The following is a 23038-nucleotide window of genomic DNA, read 5'->3' as shown; positions in this document are numbered from 1 at the left end:
CCTTGCTGTACCGGTAACTCTGTTGCTATTTAGCAGAGTAATTTGTGCAATTTCACTGGGTTTGTTAAGCTGATTTTTCATATGTGTGTTTTTTAGCTGTACATTCAAGAGCATTTGACGGCTTGTATGTTATTAATTAACTTTTTTTTTTCAGGTTCTTCCACTGACTGGCATGCAGTTTTTACATAGTTTACTAATCAATGTAGTAATAATTGGAATAAGAATGAATGGCTTGATGAAAATGTATGTTTGTTGAATTTGTGTAATGATGATTGTACACCTTGTCCTTCAGTGAAAAAAAAACCCAACACATGCAGGTGTCCCACTCCCCAAATCTTAATTTTTGTTATGATTTTATGAGAAAAATTGGCTTTTTTTATGCTTTTTTTATGATCTTTTTGCTTATTTTATGCTGTGTTTATGCTTTTGCACCGGCCACATTATATTGCTTAACTGAAGTTACATTCGCTAAAAAAGTTTGGAAGCAATCCACACTACTGACAAGATACCAGCGACTTAAGGGAGGGATTTCAAGCAATTTTGATTATTACCGGTAACTAATATACCATAAGCAAACGAAACCAAGCAACAACATGGCGTTTATCATGATACACAGGAAAAATAACTAAAAATTGCAAACGTTTTCAATCAAATGTGTTCAACCATCAAATGTGTCAGACGAACAATCAAATGAGCTGCAATTTTTATGATTTTTTAAGACTGAGGTAAAATTTTATGACTATTTTATGGTTTTTTCAAAAAATGATAAATTTTATGATTTTATGCCGAGTGGGACCCATGCACATGACAAAACTGAGGCTAAGCAGTTCTGTCATGAAGTATGCCTAACAGAGACATCCAAAAGATTGTGGCTGTGTCAGTGTTAGAACGCCTCACGGGGGATCTGGGGGGCTTCGCCCCCTAGAAGTTGGAAAACATAGTTCCCGCGCCCCCTGCTATAAATTGGGCTACTTTGGGAGCAAATTTGCTACTTTTTTGGCTACTTTGTTTTTCAAAATCTGGCAACTCTGCATTGGACTAAAAAATGTGTTGCAAAGACTTCAAGTGCACCCCAAATATGATTGAATTGCACAACCGTGATTACAATGCTTATTTCATCTTGTTTGAGTTTGGCTTATTTTTGGCCTTTTTTCTGCCTGTTTGGCCTTTTTTGCAAATTTCAGTCTGGCAACTTTGTTACCTGTGCCATTTCAGTTTTTTTAGTTTAAACAAACATTAGCATGTTTTATTGAAATTCGTGTTTCGGGTTATTTTACCAAAAATTCGTGTTTAGGGGAATCACTATAATAATTATATTTGATATAATTCGCTTTGCTTTTGGCTTGGCAATTGGCATTGAGCACTTTTTGTAGTATTAATAGTTTTTATTGTTTAATTTTCATTTTATGTATATTGTGTTTTTTTGTTTTGTTTTATTATCTTTATCCTGCATTGCGGGAAAGCGGACTTGAGCGCTATGCATCGGTGTACGCTAGGGTGCGGCTGATGCCCCGACCTGAAGCAAAACACCCTAACTTTTTTTTATAGGTGACACTTGGTACAAAAACAATATCTATGAAGTTTAAGACCAATCTATAAATGTTTAGGGGGTCCAGATTTGAATTGAAAATTGAGAAATTTGGTACTTAATTGCCGTAATCATGTAGTTTTACAGTGCTACATAGTCCTTCATTTATCATGGTAAATTCTGTATTTAAGGTGATTTATGCTCCACAGTTGCAATTTTTTACACAGTAGGCTATTATTATGTTCCATACTATTTTTTAACAAGTAAGGTTTTACAAGCAGACAGCCAAACACTAATTTGAGAAGTTACGTGACAACCTATTGCAAAATATGCTTGATATGTAATTGCTGGAGAATGCAAGTATTAAGCAGTAGAACAACATAGTCTGTGTATTACTATTAGCCAGTACAATACACAACTTTTATTAAATGTGAGTGACTGAAATCTTCCTGGTCACTATTGTCAGCTTTCCCTTGAGAATCGCTAAAAGTGAAAACATGCATATGTGATGTCATAATACCTTCAAAATGGCTTACCACTGTTTAGCTCAGTCAAATACCTCCAGTTTCAGTCGAGTAAGTGCAGATCATTTCTAAGGCATTGTTAGAAAGGCACTAGATCTAAAGGTGGATGGGAAGAGGAAACGCGGTCGTCCAGAAGAACGTGGAAACAACAAGTGAAGGATGAGTTTAAAAAAGTCGGACTGAAGGAGGAAGATGCAAGGGACAGGGTAAAATGGAGAAAAGGGATTAAGACAATTGCTGCGCGGAAACAATCGGCCACCCCCACTAGTGGGGAACAAACCGACGATGGATTATGATGATGATGATGTTCCCAGGTTCAGAATAAGGTTAAATGTAAGGAGTCGTTACAGAGCACTTCTCCTATATCAAGACAAGGCTCCTAACCATTTTAATTGTGACAACTTAGGAATGGTGAATTACCTTAGACATTTAGTATGCTTTGTGGTGAAACATGCATAGAATCATATTTATCAATTGCAGAATGCAGTCCAGAATCAATTCAATACGTGTAGTTTGTATTCAGTTGGTAGGCCATTTAATGGAAAAAAAGTTTGCTAGGCTATGTCTTCTTATACACAACATGACCCTCGGTATGTTCTACTCGCTACGGTTACCACAAAAGCAGATCAAGGTATCAAACGTAGCAAGTTACCAACCTACAAGCAAGTGATTTTCAAATTAATTCAAACAATTTTATCAGGAAGGCAGGTAATTACAGTACAGTTGAGCAAGTTTTTACGTTTTACTTGTGAGCTAACATTTCTACAGTTGCAAAGCAAAAAATGTCAGAAAAAAATAATTTTATTTTACAAGCAAGAATTTCAAATGAAGATTAAGAGAGACAAAGGCAAACCACTAAAAATACACAAGAATTTCAGAAAAAGCTTAGCAAAACCTTTCCTTTCTGGCCACGCAATGTAATGAAAAAAAAATAGCAATGAAGAAGACATGCTATTCCTTATCAGTATACAAGGCAACCGGGAAGCGGTAGGCACTTTAACAAGCAGATTTCTAATAATCCACGCGCGTATCCAATCCAACCACGAACCAATGAGATGCTACGTTATCTGCTATTGTGGCCATTCCAGCATTCAGCCAGAGAATTAATAATTACTGTACTTTGAACTTTGTTTGGTAATTACAGAGAAAAAAGAGCTATAGCAGAGGTGGGAATCAAACCCACGTCAATGTAATGACTACTACCGCCCTAACCCAATGCGCCAAGTCAACCGATGGCAAAGCGATGATTTAATTTAGCTAGAATTTGCGTTTTTCCTTTATTCTTTCCAAACGCAATCTTGATGATGTCATGAAAAGCGTAGCTTCTGATTGGTTCGTGCTGGATTGGATATCTGCATGTTAAAGTGCCTACCCCGGGAAGCAAGTATGGCTGGAAAAGATAAAGTGTTAGAAGCAAAAGTTAAAAAGATTAGTACCAGGCCACAACAACAAGATAGACGAGTAGCAAAGCTGCCAAAGGAGGAGACCCGAGTTAATGGCATAAATAATGCTATTCATTTAGAAGCTGAGGATGAGGATGACGTGGACAACGAGCCATGCACATATTCAATGATTTGTGAGGTAGAGGAAAAACACTCTCATGAAAGAAGATCAAAAACAGGAACAGCCATGTTCATTTCTCATGACATAATGAAATCTCCAGGATTAGTCTCTGCAGCAATCAGAAACAGCATTACACCAACTGCCTTATCTCTTACTCTCCATTCTATGGTTCAAGCCTGTTCTGGAGATGCTTTGAAGCTAAATCTCCATCCATCTCAGTCACACAGACACAGAGTTGAAACAGCGCAACATATCTCATAAAAAATGCTCTCCGCATGGTCACCACCTGCTGTTGGTGCTGTACATTGGAATGGAAAGCTTCTGGAGACTTTAACCAGCAAGATGAAAATCTCCGAGTTTTGATATCTGGCATCGGTGGCATTAAATTGTTGGGTGTTCCAATAATTCCAACCCATTCAACAGAAACAGCTGGAGCACTTGTGCCCAAAGTTACTATGCAGTTGCTTGAAGATTGGAAATTGCAAAGATTTTGTTACATCTCTTGATTTTGACACAACAAGCTGTAATACAGGGCATTAAAACTGGTGCTTGTTGTTGTATACAACTTCAAGAAGATATAGGTCGCCCCTTACTTTAGGCTGCGTGTAGGCACCATGTGGGTGAAGTAATTCTTTTTAAGGTGAAAACCTGTGGTGAAATGATATGCAATTATGTATTATAGAGTACTGAAATACAAATGTTAGAATGTCACTTCGTAATATCTAAAGTTTAACTCAAAAGCAATAAAGGAGTGTTTATATTGAATTTATTATGGTTAAAGCCTACACAGCGCTGTGGTAAACGGCATTAAAAGTATAAAACACTGATTTTCTAGTGTCAGTTATGGTATGTTCTGAACATGGTATTCATTCAAAGAATTTGCAATCCAAAGACACCATTTTTGAAACTTTTTGCAAAGTATGTTTCACAGATTTGCCTAAACTTAGAACGTTTGCCATAATTCTGCAAAAATTTCAGAAATTCCATTGCACGAAGTATGTTAAATTACCCCTAAATTGACACACTTGTTCTAAGTGAAACCTAAGCTTCTGTTCACAGCATAAAAACTATAATGTGCAATAATTTACAAAAAATTAGCTGGTATCACATGAGCAATGAATATACAAAAATCACTCAAATTTTTTTTTAAACATAAATCACTCAATTTAATGTCAAAATTGAAATTTGGGAAAATCGATAATCCTATAAAAGTTTGATTGCAATCTGGACCCCCTAGACGTTATTCAATTTTGCTGAAACTTTATATTTAAGCTTTGTAGACCAAGCCTCACTTCCAAAAAAAAGTTAGGGTTGCTACAATCAAGTTTTAAATTTTACGGGGCATCAGCCGCACCCTAGTGTACGCTTTCCGACGTACACCTGACCCACGCTGCAGCCGACGGCAATGTCTGTTTCCGGTTGTCTACTCTAATAATGACTTAAATTTCGTAGGCTACTACCCATTACTCGAAATCGATCACTGGGTAAAGGCGATTATCGTAAAGTTTCTTGCCCAGAGAAACAACAGCAAGTGCGGGTGGCTGGAGTCGAACATGCAGGCTCTAGACTGCGAGCCCAACGCGCTAACCACTCGGCCACTGCTGTGTGTGCTGTTGTGTGTGGATTTAAGTAATTCCTGATGAGGACACCTGTACGTGTCGAAAACGTTTGATTTGATTTGTTAATTATGTTGCATCTCTTTGTAATAAAACATGTTAAGCCCGCTAAAGTTAAATTGTTTTGTTTGAAAAATTCCTTTCATTTGGTCACATTAAACGATAAAGTACATGCTGTCTTGCAGACATGGCTCTAACTAGTAGTGTTATTAAACAACTTGATGAAGCAGTCGTCAACAGAATAGCAACAGAAATACAGAATTTGTTTGAAAAATTCTTTTCATTTGGTCACAAACGGTAAAGTACATGCTGTCTTGCAGACATGGCTCTAACTGGAAGTGTTATTAAACGACTTGATGAAGCAGTCGTCAACAGAATAGCAGCTGGTGAGGTTATTCAACGTCCTGCCAATGCTATCAAAGAAATGTTGGAAAACTCCTTGGATGCTGGTTCAACTACAATCACTGTGAGTTTTATAATGCTAGCTTGTTTTTAAACTAATGTTATTTCTTGAAATCATAAGTGTTGATAAAGCGTTTGTAGCGAATTGGCAATGCTGACATAGGTTTTTGCACACAAAATTATGTCAATCTTTTGCAATTAACTTTCAACTCAAGGAACATTGAAATGACTGTATGTTTTATAATGAATTTTAAAAGATAAATATGGTGCAGACTTTCCAGTCTCGACTGCTTATTATAATTGGTAACAAGACATTCTGGCGCGGCCAGTGTTGGGCGCGATGACTCATTTTTCAGTTAAGCGATAACGATAATCGATAAACGAAAAATGCCTAAAGCGATAACAATAAATCAAAAAAAAGTTAAACGATAAACGATAAATTATCGCCGATAATGTCCAATAACGATAATTTTTTTTTCTTGATTAGCGCCGACTCATCCCATGCAGCACGAACTGTTTTCATCAACATGACGAAAAATTAAACATAATAAGCTTATACTGTAAAGGGATCAAACTATTTGTAAGTTATGTATCAATAGAATCGCAACAGCGGCAGTGAGTATCGAATCTTCAACCTCTTGATCCAGAATCAAACCACTGAGGTAACCGCCGTGCTTATAATTATACCTTCAGATACCAGTCGGATGCTTTTATCAATTGAGTTACACTGCCGCTTACGTGCAGTAGGCAAAATAATTAAATCAACTGAAAATACCATAAAAAATTTCAAACTTTGTATTTGCTTTCTGCTTAAAGGGTTGTTTACAGCAAAGTCAGCAATCATTGAAAAAATTCCAAAAAACGCAAAATCAAACGAAATTTAGGCCTATATCGAAACAACAATATTGGATTTTTCAATGTTAAAATTAGCCATTTAATGCCATAAACTTTCTGATAAACTCCCTGAGCTTCCGATCCTCGGATTCCACTGAGTGAGTTTGCAGTGCTTTCCCAGTTTTCTGGCTGAATTTTAAATGATTTTTCATTCAAATTCACTAGGCTATTATTTGTTACGTTTTTGCCTCTGTGGCCTCTCCTTATAAACCGATTTCTTATTATGTTGAATATAGTTATTTGTTAACTCTGATTTGCAAAATTACCATTCAGCATTCATAATATTGTTGCCCCACGAAAACTTATGACGTTTATTATGTGACCGGCTTTTTTATGACTTGTTCATTAGGTTAACATGTTGGTGCTCTCTCACTTTGGGCAGGTTCCCCCCTCCCTACTTCTTTCGCTCTGGTGAGAGCACTGAACTATAGGCCTACTGTATTGTTCTTGCATCTTTTCTCGACGGTCATACATAGCTTATCTACTTCATACTTACTGCATGGCTAGTTTTTTTTAACTTTAAACAGTAACAACTTTTAACTTGTTACGCCCCTAATCTAAGCCTAGGCTATGCAATAAAATCCCACTCTCCAGAGTCTTGATCTTGAAAAGTACGGTAAAATGCATGATGCTGCAATCAGAGTACTCTTTCTGCTGCAATGCTTACTTGAAAGCAGCCTCGTTTTTATAGGCGTAGCCAGGGGGCAAAAGGGGCCTTAACCCCCCAAATTTTCCAAGTTTGGATTCCGAAGTTGAGCCCTTTGTTGAAAATGTAATGAAATTTGTAGAAATTTATTACGTTTTCCAAGACATCTGGCTATTAACACCTCCAAGGACTTGTTTTAGACACACAAAAAGACACCAATAAATTTTGCAAATCGTAAATCGCGCAATTTGCGTTTCTTTGAACTAATTTGTGGAAGCAATTTCATAATGGCTTACTCTGTTTGGTTTTTGTGTACCATAGTTATTGAGTTGTTGTGTAGCGGAATTTTTGGTGTTCTCTAATTTTAGCCGCACTTTTGCCCGCTCGTGTGTAAGAGCTACCTTTAATAAGTTAATAGCTGTTTATCTGCTAATAAATTTCATACAAATATTACCCTAAAAGTGTTTCCAGAAAGCGCTATAATCCATTATTTGAGTGTAATTTTTCAAAAATTTCCAGGGGGTTCTGCCCCCAGACCCCCCTAAGATACGCGTGCCTTAGGCACGCTCTAACCCCCCACCGGTTTCATTGCTTGCCTTGCTCAACCCACCAAGATACGCCACTGCACATCAAGTGTCGATGGCTTAAATCAAACACTTTGCTGTTCTCTTCAATTCATCAAATGTTTGCCCCCCCCGCCCAAATTTTTTTTCTGGCTACGCGACTGCTCGTATTGCGACACTTTCACAAACCACTTGCCAATTTCTTTCGCTTTGCTTCAAAGGAAGCTGTGTACCTGTGCGCTTACATTTTAATTGTAAAATTCACTCGCGATTGCAGCAAAATAACAAGAGAATTGTTGCATGCATTTCATTGCAATTTGCAACTCTAAACATTATTGTGTTGTCAGGGCTGTCGCTGCAGGGGAGGCGTGCCCCCTCTCCTGACAACTACCTGTGCACTTACACTTCAGGCATTGAAGAAGAACTGGTTTCAATTTTAGTTTCATTAACTAGGTGGCTAGTAAAAATATTACTTTTCATGGTCCTTCCACTTGTGTGTTGATCCGAAATAAAATTTATCGGCGATAATCAAATATTGCTTTTGGCGATAACGATAAACGATAACTGAAAAAATAATTGAGCGATAACGATAAGCGATAAAAATTTATCGCCGATAATGCCTATCACTGGGCGCGGCCAACCTGACACGAGACACTTATCCTGTCATAGGACATTTTCTCACTGGGTACATCTTTATAAAGACTATTTGCAGTATTTGGCATAATTCCATTTCATCCATTAAGCATAGCTTTCCTTGTACAGATAATTTTATTTATCAATATACATTAAATTAAATTGCTTTCACAGTTTTTTCACTAGACACTTATTGTAGCTAGCTTAAAAGTTATGTGATGTGTTGGAGCAAATTTTAGGAAAAAATGGCACAAATGTAAAACAGGAAAAAATGGCACAATGATTCTTTGTTGAATTTGAAGATCAATCAAATAAAGAAAAGGAATTAAATTTCTTTGAGTTAGATGGTTAAAGCAACTACAGCTTCCTCACAAACGAAGCTACGCAGTACCTCCCACCCCCACACACCATCAAAGTGGATGAAGCCTACCAGGACTTCTGTGATGCAATCATATCTGCGGCAAAAGACTCCATCCCGCGAGGTCGACGGAAAAACTACATACCTTGCTGGGATGTGGAGTGCGACAGGCTTTACCGCGACTTCCTCCGTTCCCCCCAGGGTACCGCCACCACCAACTCAGCAACAGCCCTGCTGGCAAGATTGGATTCAAAGAGGAAGAAGCGCTGGACAGAAGCCATAGACTCAATCGACTTCACGCACTCCAGCCGCACAGCTTGGAGTACACTCAACAACCTCACTGGCAGATCACGTGCCTCTCGTCGCCAATGCCCCATTTCAGCAAATGCCATCGCCTCACAACTTGTGAAAAATGGAGTGCACAGAACGAGAGACCGTGAATCAGACAAGTCCGTCCTCAAGGAAATGACGGACCTCTGGAAGGTCCCAACACCTGTCGAGGGCAACATCTCTGGTGAGTTTACCCCAGAAGAATTTGCCTCCGCCCTCCAGCACCTAAAGCCAGGCAAATCCCCGGGCCTTGACCACCTATGCTCGGAACTAATACTCCAAGCTGCCCCCTCTATGAGGTCCTGGTTAAAAGAATTCCTTTCCTGCTGCTTGCGTCACCTGCGCATCCCAAGAATCTGGAGAAGAGCCCTAGTGCTTGCAGTCCCAAAGCCGAAGAAGCCCCCAGGGGATCCGAAGAGCTATCGCCCCATCTCTCTGCTTTGTATCCCCTTCAAGATACTCGAAAGACTTATCTACGCCCGTGTCGAACCGATAATAGACCCTCAGCTCCCTCGGGAACAAGCCGGCTTTCGCCACGGAAGATCAACTGTAGACCAGGTCACTCTGATGACCCAAGACATCGAGGACAGCTTCTCGGCAAAAAAGAAGGCTGGCGCGTGTTTGTCGATCTCACGGCTGCCTACGACACTGTATGGCACAGCGGCCTTACCTGCAAACTACTCCGTCTCCTTCCTGACAGGCACATGGTCCATATGATTGTGGAACTTGTGCAAAACCGCAGCTTTACCCTTTCCACCGGTAGCGGCCGACGAAGTAGACTACGTCGACTCAGGAACGGCGTCCCACAGGGCTCTGTCCTGGCTCCCCTCCTCTTTAACACTTACATCTATGACCTGCCTGACACCATCTCCAGGAAGTATGCTTATGCAGACGATCTGGCTCTCCTGCATCCAGCCGGAGATTGGCAGTCAATGGAGAGGAACCTAAGCCAGGACATGTCAACTATATCAACATATCTCCAGAAATGGAAGCTACAGCTCAGCAAGGCAAAGACAGTGTCGGCAGCCTTCCACCTAAACAACAAGGAAGCAAAACGTGAGATCAACATTACCACCGATGACGAACACCTACCCTACTGCGCCGAACCCACCTACCTCGGCGTAACCCTGGACAGGTCACTCACGTACCGACGACACCTGGAGTCACTGCGCAAAAAACTATCTGCGCGCGTTGCACTTTTGAGGCGGCTGGCGGGTTCCGGCTGGGGAGCTGATGCGAAAACCCTTCGCACAGCTACCTTGGCCCTTGTCCATTCTACCGCTGAGTACTGCGCACCAGTGTGGTGCCGCAGCTCTCACACCCGCCACATTGACACCGCCATCAATGACGCACTACGCACTGTGACTGGATGCCTGCGTCCCACTCCAACGGACTGCCTTCCCATCCTTGCAGGCATCCAACCTGCTGAGCTTCGCCGTAAAGGAGCCATGATTTCCCTTGCTCGTCGCGCACTGGACCCCGACCACCTCCTCCACAGTACATTCCAGCGCCTACCTGGAGGACAGCGGCGACTGAAATCAAGACGCCCATTTGTGCCCGCCGCACGACAGCTTCTGAACAACGTTGAAGATCTTGGAATAAGTGCGGCACACTGGACGAACTACACATGGAACATGGAGTGGCAAAACAACACCTCCCGACTCCGTGATTTCCTACCCGACGTCGATTCCCACCCTCCGGGAATGTCCCTCGCAAGACTTGCGTGGGTCCGGCTTAACCGCCTACGAACCGGCGTCGGTCGCTTTCGTTCAGACATGTGCAAATGGGGCCTGGCTCCCTCACCGGGATGCGAGTGTGGCGCCACAGACCAGACAGTAGATCATGTCGTCCATGACTGCCCAATCCATCAACCACCACATGGAGCGCCTGGACTGAAGGCCCTGGATGACGAGACTGTCGAGTGGCTGATGACATCATGCCCAAACATATAGTCCAGAAGAACAGCTCATACGACGAAGAAGAAGTTAAAGCAACTCTGGGTGCACCTTGCCCTAGAGATGACGCTATGGCTTGGAATGCGGCTTGCTCAAAGTCCACAATAACAGTCAATGCACCTAGGGTGAGGTCCAATTCATGGCAACAATCCATGACTGCTTGCAAAAGTTCTTCATAAATGTCTGGGGTCTTGTTCTGGAGGAAAGCATAGGTGGTTGACACAGATGTCTGAACCAGAGGAACTCAGATGACATAGAGCTGGAGAAACTCTGGTAAGTCTGGTGGTGCCATTGAAAAGTTACCATCCATCATCCATCCAGATTTCAGAGAATCCAATTCGGAGAAATCGACAGTGCATATCCTTGGCAACAGTTAGTTTAGTTGTTTTTATTTCACTAAGGTAAGGATTCAACTGATTGACAAATGCAGCGGTTAAGAACTATGAATTGCAAGAATTAGTGGTGCGATACTGATGAGTGAATGGCAAAACACGTGTTTATTGCTGTCAATTCTGGTTACACTCGACTGCCAAGAAAAACAAACTTCTCATGTTGAATTTTGTTATGACATCCAAACAATTTCGTTTAATGCCATTGTGACATCATCTTCTTCTCTTTTTGTTGTTTGCAGCTTGCACCACAAGTGTCTGTAATAAAACTGTGTTAAGAATTTAACACGGTCCAACAAAAATAGCTTCACTAAGTAGGCCTAAGATACGCTCAATAGATGAAATAGAATTTGCGTCAAGTAGTGTCACGTTGAGATGCACCCTGTTACCCATCGGTCAATTGGTGAGTCAATTGTGTCGCCAGATCAGTTGTGCCAAAACAACCTGATCCCTTATTGTTTCTTGCAACTTCTAAAAGTTCTACATAACTCGGTTGGAAAGATCCACAGAACTGGCAACCCTGGTGTCAATCAGCAGTATTTTCAATACAGTTTTGCAGAGGTCTAATTTTTTCAATTCGTTATCACAGGAGCCAAAAATTAAGTTTTGTTAATGTTTTTATTTTGTGTTATTATAACTCGAGATATTATTTTTGAACCAGGTTGCAATAAAGTCTGGAGGTTTAAAGATGCTGCAGATAATAGACAATGGTCATGGTATCAGAAAAGAAGATATGAACATTGTCTGTGAGAGGTTTACGACAAGCAAATTGCAAGAATTTAATGACCTTAAGAACATTAGCACATTTGGATTTCGTGGTGAGGTATATTTTTTGACTATTTTTTCTCTTATTGCAAGGTACTGTTCTTTCTTTTTCCATTGTGAATTATGCATTTGCGAGGTGGTAGCTGTCATATCTCGAAAAATAAAACTAGGCGTTTCATTGATTCCAATCCTCAACGAGAGAAAGGAACCTGATGATGGCGATGAGCTGACATCATGTTAGTCCAGCATAAATGCAATTTTTTTTTGTTCAGGCATTAGCTAGTATAAGCCATGTGGCTCATCTTTGCATAACTAGCCGCACCAAGGACAGTCAGTGTGCATACAAAGCTAGCTATGTGGATGGTAAGTGGGTTTGTTGTCTAATCCTACTTTAACTGTGATCGCTTTGAAAAGATTTATTATTTCAAAGTATTAGATTGTGCGGTACCAGTGGTCGGAATGGCCCGATTCGGTGAGTCCGATTCGGTGAGTCCGATTCGGTGAGAGCCTTTTTCGGTGAGAGCCTTTTTCGGTGAGAGCCCTATTCGGTGAGTTTTTTTTTTTAAATTATTGCACGCCGTAGCCTAATTATCATTGCCGTTATAGGGTTAGGGGATAGGGGATAGAGGTTAGGGGTTAGGGGTTTTTTGGGGTTGGGGGTTAGGGGGTTGGGGGTTAGGGGGTTTTTGGGGTTGGGGTTTTTTGGGGTTGGGGGTTTTTGAGGTTGGGGGTTTGGGGTTTTTGGGGTTTGGGTTTTGGAGTGTTTGAGGTTAGGGGGTTGGGGTTTTTTGGGGTTGGGGGTTTTTGGGGTTGGGGTTTTTTGGGGTTTGGGGGTTTTGGGGGTTTTTGGGTTTGGGGGGTTTGGGGGGTTTTGGGTTTGGGGGGTTTTGGGTTTTTAGGTTTTTGGGGGTTTGGGGGTTTTTGGGGGTTAGGGGTTTTTGGGTTAGGGGTTTTTGGGTTTGGGGTTTTTGGGTTTGGGGTTAGGGGTTTTAATTAGGCTACGGTACCCGATAATTTTCAAACAAAAATTCAAAAAAAAAACACAAAAACCCCCAACCCCTATCCCCTAACCCTTTAACGGCAATGATAATTAGGCTACGGCGCGCAATAATTTAAAAAAAAAAACTCACCGAATAGGGCTCTCACCGAAAAAGGCTCTCACCGAATAAGGCTCTCACCGAATCGGACTCACCGAATCGGACTCACCGAATAGTAGCAGACCCACCAGTGGTGAAGTAAAACTTGATCTTTTAATTTCTATTATGGCTTAATTGTGCATTGCAGATGCTGAAGAAGCCATTGCTTCAGTGATAAAGTGCATCAAACTAATATAATACATATAATTACCTGATGAGGATTGATATTTATGACTAATAAAGTAATATTGATATATTGCATAGGCTATCAGAACAACCGCGGAATGAAGAAATAGAATGAAAACAGCTTACCCTAATCAGCGTGCATTTACTTTGACCAGAATGGCCCGTTTCGTAGAATCCGATTCGGAGAAATCCCTTTTTGTAGGCTGCCTTTTTTGGAGAAAACCGATTGGGCGATTTCTTTAATCCAGCGACCGCTTTCGTTTATTTAGAAAATTTGTAGGGATCGTTTTGGTTAGCAATTTTTGTGTTTACCTTCCCATACCCATGAAAAGGAGAAATTTATTGTTTCAGTGAGGTAGTTGTAAATTAGCTGATATCTTGCGGGTATAGGCTATAGTGATATCTTGCACCTTTAGTTAAGACTTTTTCGCTGAGACTTCATTTGATTAATCACTATTGTTAATCACAAAACGCCGTTGGACAACTTTTTTTGCTAATACTTTGATTGAGACTTTATTTAATTAACCTATTGATGCCGCTGTCAGACTTTGGAAATCTCCGAAAAAGACTGTCTCCGAATTGGATTCCCCGAATAGTAGCATACCGTAATTTGACAGCAGAGTGTTGTATATTGCTCCCTAAAATGGGTTGTTATGTTGTTGTGAGAAAACAACCTCTGTTATCAAAGCAGCGTACTGGAGCTAGATAGAAGATATATTGAATCTTTAAATTTGAAGAATTTTACAAACAGAACCGACGTATGTTTAATATTGCGCTTTAACAGCGGGGCGTGCAAACATTTCCGTTAATAAAGTTCAGGGTCAATGGAAATTGGTTATGTAACAGGGAAAGTGACTTCATCCCCTCGACCCACTGCCGGAAACGTTGGAACTCAGATAACTGTCGAAGATCTTTTTTACAACGTTCCCACTCGTCGAAAAGCATTTAAGAGTCACTCAGAAGAGCATCAGAAAATAGCTAACGTTATTACCAGGTGAGTTCTTGAGGTGAAACAAACAATTGTGCTGACCTGAATGATAGATTTTGTACGCAGCAGCTTATTCTATGTGGAATAAATTAGGCTTCGAGCCAACAACTGCGTGGTAAAACCCAAGTTGTACGATACTCTTCTGGAACCTTTTGAAAAGAGACTGAGTTTTTTCACCTTAGTTTTTGCACCAGCCAAGCTGTAGCTAAACTATTGAACAAATTTTTTATTTTTTTATTACACTTTCGGTAGGCTACTTATTTTAGCTTACTTTTTTCAAAGACTTTCCGCTACATTTTTATTTATACAAGGTGACCTCTTTTATGATTGTTAAAACTTTTGTTTGAAGTAACAAAGAAGCCAGTCTTTCTGATCATCATCCAATATGCCATTAACTACTTATCCTGCATTTACTCAGTCGTCTTTCAGACATTGTCGCCACGTAGGCCACTACAGTACTGCACCATATATCAGCATAAAGCAATAATATGTTTATCAGTTATATCCCCCATTTACGGCTGATACGCATCGTTTCTAGTGTTCTCCTATTTGAAAGTAATCCTCAGTCTTTTATAAAGGGTCTGCTACTATTTGGTGAGTCCGATTCGGTGAGTTCCTAACTCCTAACCTCTAACCCTAAAACGGCAATGATAATTAGGCTACGGTACCCGATAATTAAAAAAAAAAAAATTCAAAAAATCACCGAATAGGGAATCGGACACCGAATCGGACTCACCGAAACGGGCCATTCCGTTTATAAATGCCCCTGACCCTATTTAAGAAAAGGTCAACCACTGACGTTATTTCTCTGTGCACAAAGCAGACGTTGTTAGGGGCAATGAAACGAGTGTAAGTTACTTGCAAAGATATCTTTTTCGCACATGAAGAACAAACTGAGTCTTATTGAAACTCGCTTTCTTCAGGTACGCCGTACATAACGCCGGAGTGGCGATCACTCTGCGCAAAGCCGATGTTGACTCCGGCCAAGTAGCTGGCGTCAGTGTGCGCACACAACAGGAGGCGTCAGTTGCTGACAATATCGCGTGTATTTACGGCTCCAACGTTGGTAAAGAGCTCCTCGAAGTTTGTCACGAGGAAACAAATTTAAAGTTGAAAGTAAGTTTAGAAATGGATGTGACATGTGGTGCTGAAATTATTGTCATATTGTTTGACACAAGTGGATAAAAAACGTTAAATTCATAAACGAGATATGAAGAAAAAATAAAATGGCATCAAATGATAGTTCAACAAATTAACATCTCCTTATAAAGTTGTATTGTTGTTATCGAACTATGAATCGTTTAATTTGCTGTGGAAGGTTTTAGTGCATTAAGCTTTGGTTCTATGCAACATCACCGCACGCTGCACGGTATACACGTTGTGTCACATTGTCTCATGCTAACAAGGGTTGATCGTCACTTTCAGATAAACGGATGGGTCAGCAACGCCAATTGTTCTACCAAAAAGTTTACTTTTTTGCTTTTTATAAACAACAGATTGGTCGACTGCTCGTCCCTGAAACGAGCTCTGGATGCGGTCTATCAGGTATTTGCTTGATTTATAGAGCTACTGGTATGTCAATGTACTTTACCTTTATAGAAGCTTGTTTGATCACCGTTTGTACAGTTGAGGTAACAACAGCGCTATTATTAAAACTTGTGATGTTTCAGATGTACTTGCCGAAGGGCGGTCACCCTTTTGTGTACCTCAGCTTGGAGATGGCTCCTGATAATCTAGACGTTAATGTACATCCTACGAAACACGAGGTATGCGCTTTTGTCAAGATTGGTTTTACAAACAATTATTGTGAAAGTTTTACTTCAGAAATACAAATTAGCTCCTTGTCTGGTAAATGTCTGTGAGATCTGTAGTCTCCGATGAGCCCCTTCAGCATGGTCAGGTCACCACCGTTCCGAACGGCTAAACTTTTGCTACCGTCGCCCACTTCCACCGTCGCCTACCTTGTCTCGCCCAAGAGGGTTTCGCCCAGATGTCTTGTACCGATGTTGTCATAGACTCGTGGTTAGATATGTAAATGCAGTTTGTGATTTTAAATCTGGACCATTGTGCTTCATCTGTCTTGTCGACGTCTATGAAGGTTCACTTCCTGAATGAAGAAGCAGTGGTAGAGTGTGTTCAGAAAGTCGTGGAAGCCAAACTGTTGTCGTGTGATACTTCCAGAACTTTTTACACTCAAGTAAGCCTTAGAAGAATTCTTCAAATTAGTTTCTGTTTTAGTCTGTTTTGATCATTATACATTTTAAAGACAATAAGTTGACGGAATTGTTGCTTCATAATAACTATATTGCATCCACTTATTTCTTACATCAAGACTGTGGTAAATTATTTTGTTTGTCGTTCCAGAAACTTCTTCCGACTTCAACAAAAGTGACTGCAGATGATCAAGTTAAAGTCGCTGGGAAAAGAGATCAGGTACACACAATTGTGTGTGTTTTTTTTCTCATAGGAATGACGTTTGTTGCCTTTTTGAAAACCTTGTTTATTCAAAATGATCTGGTGCAGACAGATCAAACACGCTTTAGATCGATTTTTTTGATCGATGTTTATTTTTGTTGCAGGATGTACGTGCATACTGCTACCTACTCCTCAATGGCTTCATCTGTTTTCATACGTAAAAAATTGACAATTGCGTTTTATTTTTCATTGAGTTATTTCTCAGCAATCCCGACCTTACGACCACCAACTTGTGAGGACGGACAGCAAGCTACAGAAGCTCGATGCTTTCTTCACCAATAAAAAGACCGATAAGTCAAAAACCTCAGTTGGCAACCCTGCAGAGGATGAGAGGTGCGGACGGTACTTTCAAAACAAAATTAAAAGAACAGCATAGATCATGTGTACATCTTCTGTAGCTTCATGAGAAGTCACTTCAAAAGATTGTTTTTACAATTTATCCTCGACAATCGACATGTACTTTCTTTGAGAAGGCCAATGATGGACGCAGCAAAGTTGAAACGTTTTTATGTTGTTGGCTTGGTCATAAAGCACTGATTTAATGTTACAAAGCATTTTTGGTAGTTTTGGTGATGTCATTGATTTGTCATTACGCATGGGCTATCAGTGAGACGCTGATTTACTATTTACCTAACTCTAGTTGCCTATTATCAATCTCCATTTCAGCATCGCTACCACAATAAAACCATGTACTTCTAATACTTGTTGCAGATCTCCTTCGTCGCATGGAGATTCTCGCAGAACAAAAGCTGATCTTCCTCGGAGAAGAGAAATTCGGCTGACCAGTGTTTTGGAGTTACAAGAAGATATTACAACCTCCTGTGATCAGGGTAAGGGAATGGCTACAATGTTGTGCTGTTGATTTCATATTACTTTTGTCAAACGTGTCGTGGAAAGAGGAAAGCTAACTTGCAGCATTAATGTCAATGTTCTTTTTTGTAGTTGATAAAGAAGCTACTTTCACAGAAGACTCAGTGTTTGCCTAATGCGAGCCCACCATGGCTTGGGTCCATGAGATATGGTGATTTTGTTGGGGTAAAATTTTCAACATGCAAGTATTTAAGTGCAATGGCCTCAACGGTTTACGACATTATGGCGCCTTTCGAATGCCGGGAACCTGAATGCTGCGAGACCTGTATGACACCAGATTTGGTTATTTTTAATGTCTGTTGTGAGATTGCACTCTTCAGAGAAATCGCTCGCAGTGCTAGCACAGCAAAATTAAATTTCTGAATGCCGCGAGCTATTTCGCTAATCGATGCCTTTAGATTCACCCGCTGATGCATCACTACCTTCAATTTATGTGTTTATTCTCAGTTGAAATGCAGAAGATGTGATGATCAGTTGGCTGCTAGATATGCCAGGCTTTTAACACGTCGGTAATAATATACTTGAGATCGTTGAGTCCTTCTGTTATTACGGTGACGTAGTTGACCTATCAGATATTGATGACACTGCTACTGCACTGGTCAAATCAACATTGAAAACCTTTCGCAAACTTCTTTTTCTCACGAGCTGTAGGATGCCCAGAAATGTGCTGCTATATGCATCCAAAGCATGGGCAATGAAAATTAAAGACATGAATTGACTCGAGAGGAATGACATGGCAATAATAAGATGGGTTTGTTCTACAATGTTAGGCACGCGGAAGTCAATGACTGAATTGAGTCAAGCGCTAGGCATTTTTGACCTGAAAAGTGCTCTGCGTTCAAATTGCTTGAAGTGGTTGACATGACTTTCGATCCGAAACCTAAGGATCCTAGGACCCTAAACTTGATAGTAGTAGTCACGTCATTCCGATCTCACGTCATTCCGACCTCGTGTCATTCCGGTCTTGTGTCATTCCGACCTCGTGTCATTTTGGTCTTGTGGCATACGGATTGCGTCATTAATGCTTTGGCAACCAAGACCTCTCTAGTCAACACATTTCGAGGCTTTACCGTCCAAACTACTATTTCAGATTTATTGAAGTTGCTCCGGGACCATTCGTTTGTGGGAGTAGCCGATGCAGAGTTTGCAATGATCCAACACTCTACCAAGCTTTACCTCGCTAACATCACTAAGTTAACGGAAGAACTCTTTTATCAAATACTCATCACAGATTTTGGAAACTTTGCTTTGTACCGTCTGTCGGTGGGTTATTTTTTAACGCCAACTATTTATGATACTATAATTCTAAACAATAACTAAATTGATTTCTACTGTAGCTCCATGCCTACCATGTTTTTTCAACAAAAGCGCAGCACAGAGACAAAGTTTGTGAATCTACATCATACGAACAGTATAGAAAGTTTACGAAAGGACGTAAATATAGATCTTCTTCGAATTCCGCGTTACAATGTTCGTTTGATATATCTCAGTCAGAAAATTAGTCATTTTTCAATTGGTTCGACGTCTGCAGATGTAGAATTGGTACAAAAAACTAATTTGCTGCATGGGATAGTTTCCGAAGTTCTTCACATGTTACGCCGCGGTGTAGAAGAAGCAACAATAAATTTTAGCGTTGTAATTTTTACGGCTACATGGTTGCTAGTTGCTACTTCTCAAAAGCGTGGACAGGGTCTTTAGCTAATAATGTCTTGACAGATGCAGATCTGGTGAGTGCAGGAGGCAGCTTTGTTGCGTTTCATTGTGTCTTCATTGTGTGAATCATTATTTAATATCTATATTTGTGATGACGCCACCACCCAACATCTTTCCTAGGAACCCGCCCCGATGTTTGAGCTGGCTATGCTTGGGTTGAACAGCGGCGAGTCAGGATGGACCCCAGCTGATGGGAGTAAAGAAAACCTGGCCGAATTTATCTGCACTTTTATGGAAGAAAAAGCAGAGATGTTGAAGGATTACTTTTCATTGGAAATTAAAGTAAGTTTCGGTTTCAATGCATGCATTGTGTACTGTATAATAATCTCTACAATATGCAATTAAGCGTATAATAGCCGTTGCTTCTTCATACATTGTGTCGCCGAATGTCCTTTAGATTTAGAAGGATGTGACATTAAAAGTGCCATGATGTCTGTCTGTAGACTGTAAGCGTGTTGTCTAAGATAGCTCTGGATTCAAAGCTTACAATATTGTTGACGTTTTTCGTACTTTGTTAAATTTGTTACATTTTCGATTCTCTCTGTGCGGACCAATAGTTTGCCAGCGCGTCGAACCAAGCACTCTTGCTGCATCTTAATCGACTTTCAATATAGCACTAGCTCCGTGATTGTGACAACTATGTCGTGTTTAAGTGAAAAGTGAACTTTGAAAAGTCCTTCATTAAATAAGCTTGATTGCTGTTTCATATTTCATGTTGGCGATGACACAGTTCTTGTTTCACCTCTAGCTTTATGCTTGTGTTGGAATATTGGGTGTTTTTTTTGCAAAGTTTAATTACATGCCTCATGCCTGCCTGAAAACACATTTACATAATCTTATAATCACATTTAAATAATCTAATATAAAGTTGTGATACCAATTGCGAAGTCAATATGTTTTAATAATCCTTCAATATGGCAAGCCTTGTACGGTTGTGACGATTGCTTACAGGATGGCCACGTCACTACTCTGCCGATGCTTCTGAGAAAGTATTCGCCTCCTCTAGAAGGGTTACCGATGCTTCTATTGAGGTTGTCCACTGAAGTGAATTGGGAAACGGAGAAAGATTGTTTCAAAACACTTTGTCGGGAGTTGGCCAGGTATTGTATAGTACACCACTCCAATAGCTTCGTCTTATTCACATTTTGGTTACGAACTATAAGAACTTGCTTATATGCTTTGTGCTGATTATGTGATGCTGGGCGAGGACTAACTGAGAGTTACAAAAAGCGTTTGCTTCCTTGAAAAGTGCATATAAAGCATATGTTTCTTTCTTTACAATGTAGATACTAACGCCCTGTTTTTAGCTTGATGCTGCGGGTTCGTTGTGGTAGTAGCAGTTTGTACTAGCTTTCGGAACTTAGTTCCCTAGCCATTGGTTTCTTTGTTTGAATTAGATATATTATATGTGGTTGTTGCATAAAAAATATTCTCAGTTCCCCACTTTAGCCTCAACCTCCTACCACAACCTTGCAGTGACGACACCACTGTTGCTGTGTCATTTGTAATGTAGACGTCATACTTGACTTGATTGGCCCGTTTCAGTAAACTTTCGTGTAAATCCCAAAATAATAACATCAAGTTCGTGACATCTAATCTCAAACACGCTTTAGATTTTATGCGGTACGCAAAGGCTACACCGATGCTCAGGATATTATCAAAGAATGTCAGCAATCCGTTGCTGTAGAAACAGGGACTCTCCCCCACGAAGCGGAGGAAGAGAACGACGCGACACAAACCGACGAACGATCCTGGCAGTGGACGATCGAACACGTCATCTTTCGAGCGTTGAGGCAACATTTATTGCCGACATCCTGTATGGCGGATTGCGGTGTCTTTTTACAGCTTGCTAACTTGCCTGACTTATACAAAGTTTTTGAACGCTGTTGATCTTCGAATGTTATCACTTCTCGTTTCCTTTGCAGAGGTAAACGTGATCGAGATGTGGTTCTTGTACTAGACCTACCAATGAGAGTAGAGTGGTCAGTTCCTTGCTCTCGGTTGCAGTTTCTTCAGCAAATACTCAATTTATTACACCTTAGATGGAAGTGAACGATGTTTTTCGGCATCCATCTTAGCTGAGTGTCGAACTAAGTTCGAACAGTCTATTGTGGTACGTCTTTAACACAGAATGTTGCAGACAGAATATAGGCATATGTGGTTAGTTTGGTTCCATTATAGACTTAAAGGTGCCTACAGTACCACACTTCCTGAACATAAAACGCATTGCATACGCAACCACGCATATTCATATAATTAAACACCTGCTAATCCGCTGACGCCTTATTCACCAGTCTCTACATAAGCTGAAAAGTTATATTCATGTTTTTTCAGAAGCCTGGATGATATCTTTCAGGATGATCCACTAAGGATTTATCTCAATTTTCATACTTTACCATATTTCTTTGGCTTGTCATATATTATATTGCTTACTTAAACATCTCGCGTTTAACTGTACACCATAAAACATGTTGCTGGGTACAAATGTCTGTTGCGGTGACTCACGTAGCGTATTTTTTTTGTTGTTTCATTTCTTGTATTTTTTTGTTATTTCATTTTCAAACTACTTTGAACACTGCCTTCCAACTGCTTTTCTACTCGCCCGCTTCACAACTGCGACGTTTGTGACTGTCCAAATCTGTGCTCGATTGCCAGTTGTATGAAGCACTATGATATTCCATTAATACTTTCATATAGTGTTGGGCGCTTTTAGTTTATTTTCTTTTCAAACGCATTTTGTATTTGTTCCACTTTTGGTAAATTGAAAAGTTTAATCTCAGTTGCAAAGTAAAAAATTCCCGAAAACGTTTTATTACTTTAACTTCCATTATTTTTATACCAACTAAACACTCTTTCTTGATCGGTTTACGCTCCTACTTGTTGTTGGGGAGAACCTCCATCATTGGGACGATTCTACAATGGGACACTTGGTCTCCCACGCTTGGTTGATCAAGCGAGCACAACGTACATGACGAATTCCAATTCGCCATGTAGTCTATAGCTTGTACCAACAGTGGGATCCTTCAATTTGCACGCATGACTGGTTTGTTAAAGAAAGTGTGTTTTTTGCTACCCAAAGTAAAAAAAGATAGGTCACTTGTCTTGAAGATATTTTTGTACATACTTGGCGAAGCAGGTTGAAAACGCATGGTAGCATAGTCTATATGTCTGGTAGTTCTTAGGACAAAACGTTGTTGTCAGTGAGGTAGTCTTTAAGAATCTAGCTGATTTTTTTTGCATTTGCGGACGGCATCTTACAATGGGACAGCAGGTCTTGCCCATCAATGGGACACTGTAAATCAACTCGACTCATTCGTAAAAAGGGAAACAAGATCCTTTAACTATGAAAACTGTAGTTGAAAAAGCAATACAAACCGGAAAAAATAGACCTGTAGCAAGAGAATTTGACATAGGCTACCAAGATAAACATTGAAAAACTGGATTGACACATATACAAAAAAGCCCAAGCAAATAATGATCAAGGCAATCTACGTTTTCAACCTC

General features: G+C 40.3%; 1 protein-coding gene across 1 annotated transcript; it reads left to right on the top strand.

Moving 5' to 3' along the window:
* The first annotated feature begins 5254 nt into the window (after nt 1-5254).
* Nucleotides 5255-22343, top strand: LOC145787295 (DNA mismatch repair protein Mlh1-like). Its single transcript, XM_082599016.1, has 15 exons — nt 5255-5697; nt 12063-12224; nt 12439-12529; nt 14335-14482; nt 15400-15592; nt 15902-16021; nt 16147-16242; nt 16575-16673; nt 16841-16909; nt 17157-17284; nt 17663-17781; nt 18912-19084; nt 19655-19816; nt 20486-20634; nt 21148-22343. Exons 1-15 carry the CDS (start codon nt 5554-5556, stop codon nt 21422-21424), a joined length of 2130 nt encoding a protein of 709 aa, XP_082455142.1. The 5' UTR covers nt 5255-5553; the 3' UTR covers nt 21425-22343.
* Nucleotides 22344-23038: the final 695 nt, after the last annotated feature.

Source organism: Aplidium turbinatum, chromosome 18 (assembly GCF_918807975.1).
Source record: "Aplidium turbinatum chromosome 18, kaAplTurb1.1, whole genome shotgun sequence".
Taxonomy (NCBI): Eukaryota; Metazoa; Chordata; class Ascidiacea; order Aplousobranchia; family Polyclinidae; genus Aplidium; species Aplidium turbinatum.
The sequence above is the reverse complement of the archived record's forward strand: the minus strand, read 5'-3'. Positions and strand labels throughout refer to the sequence as shown.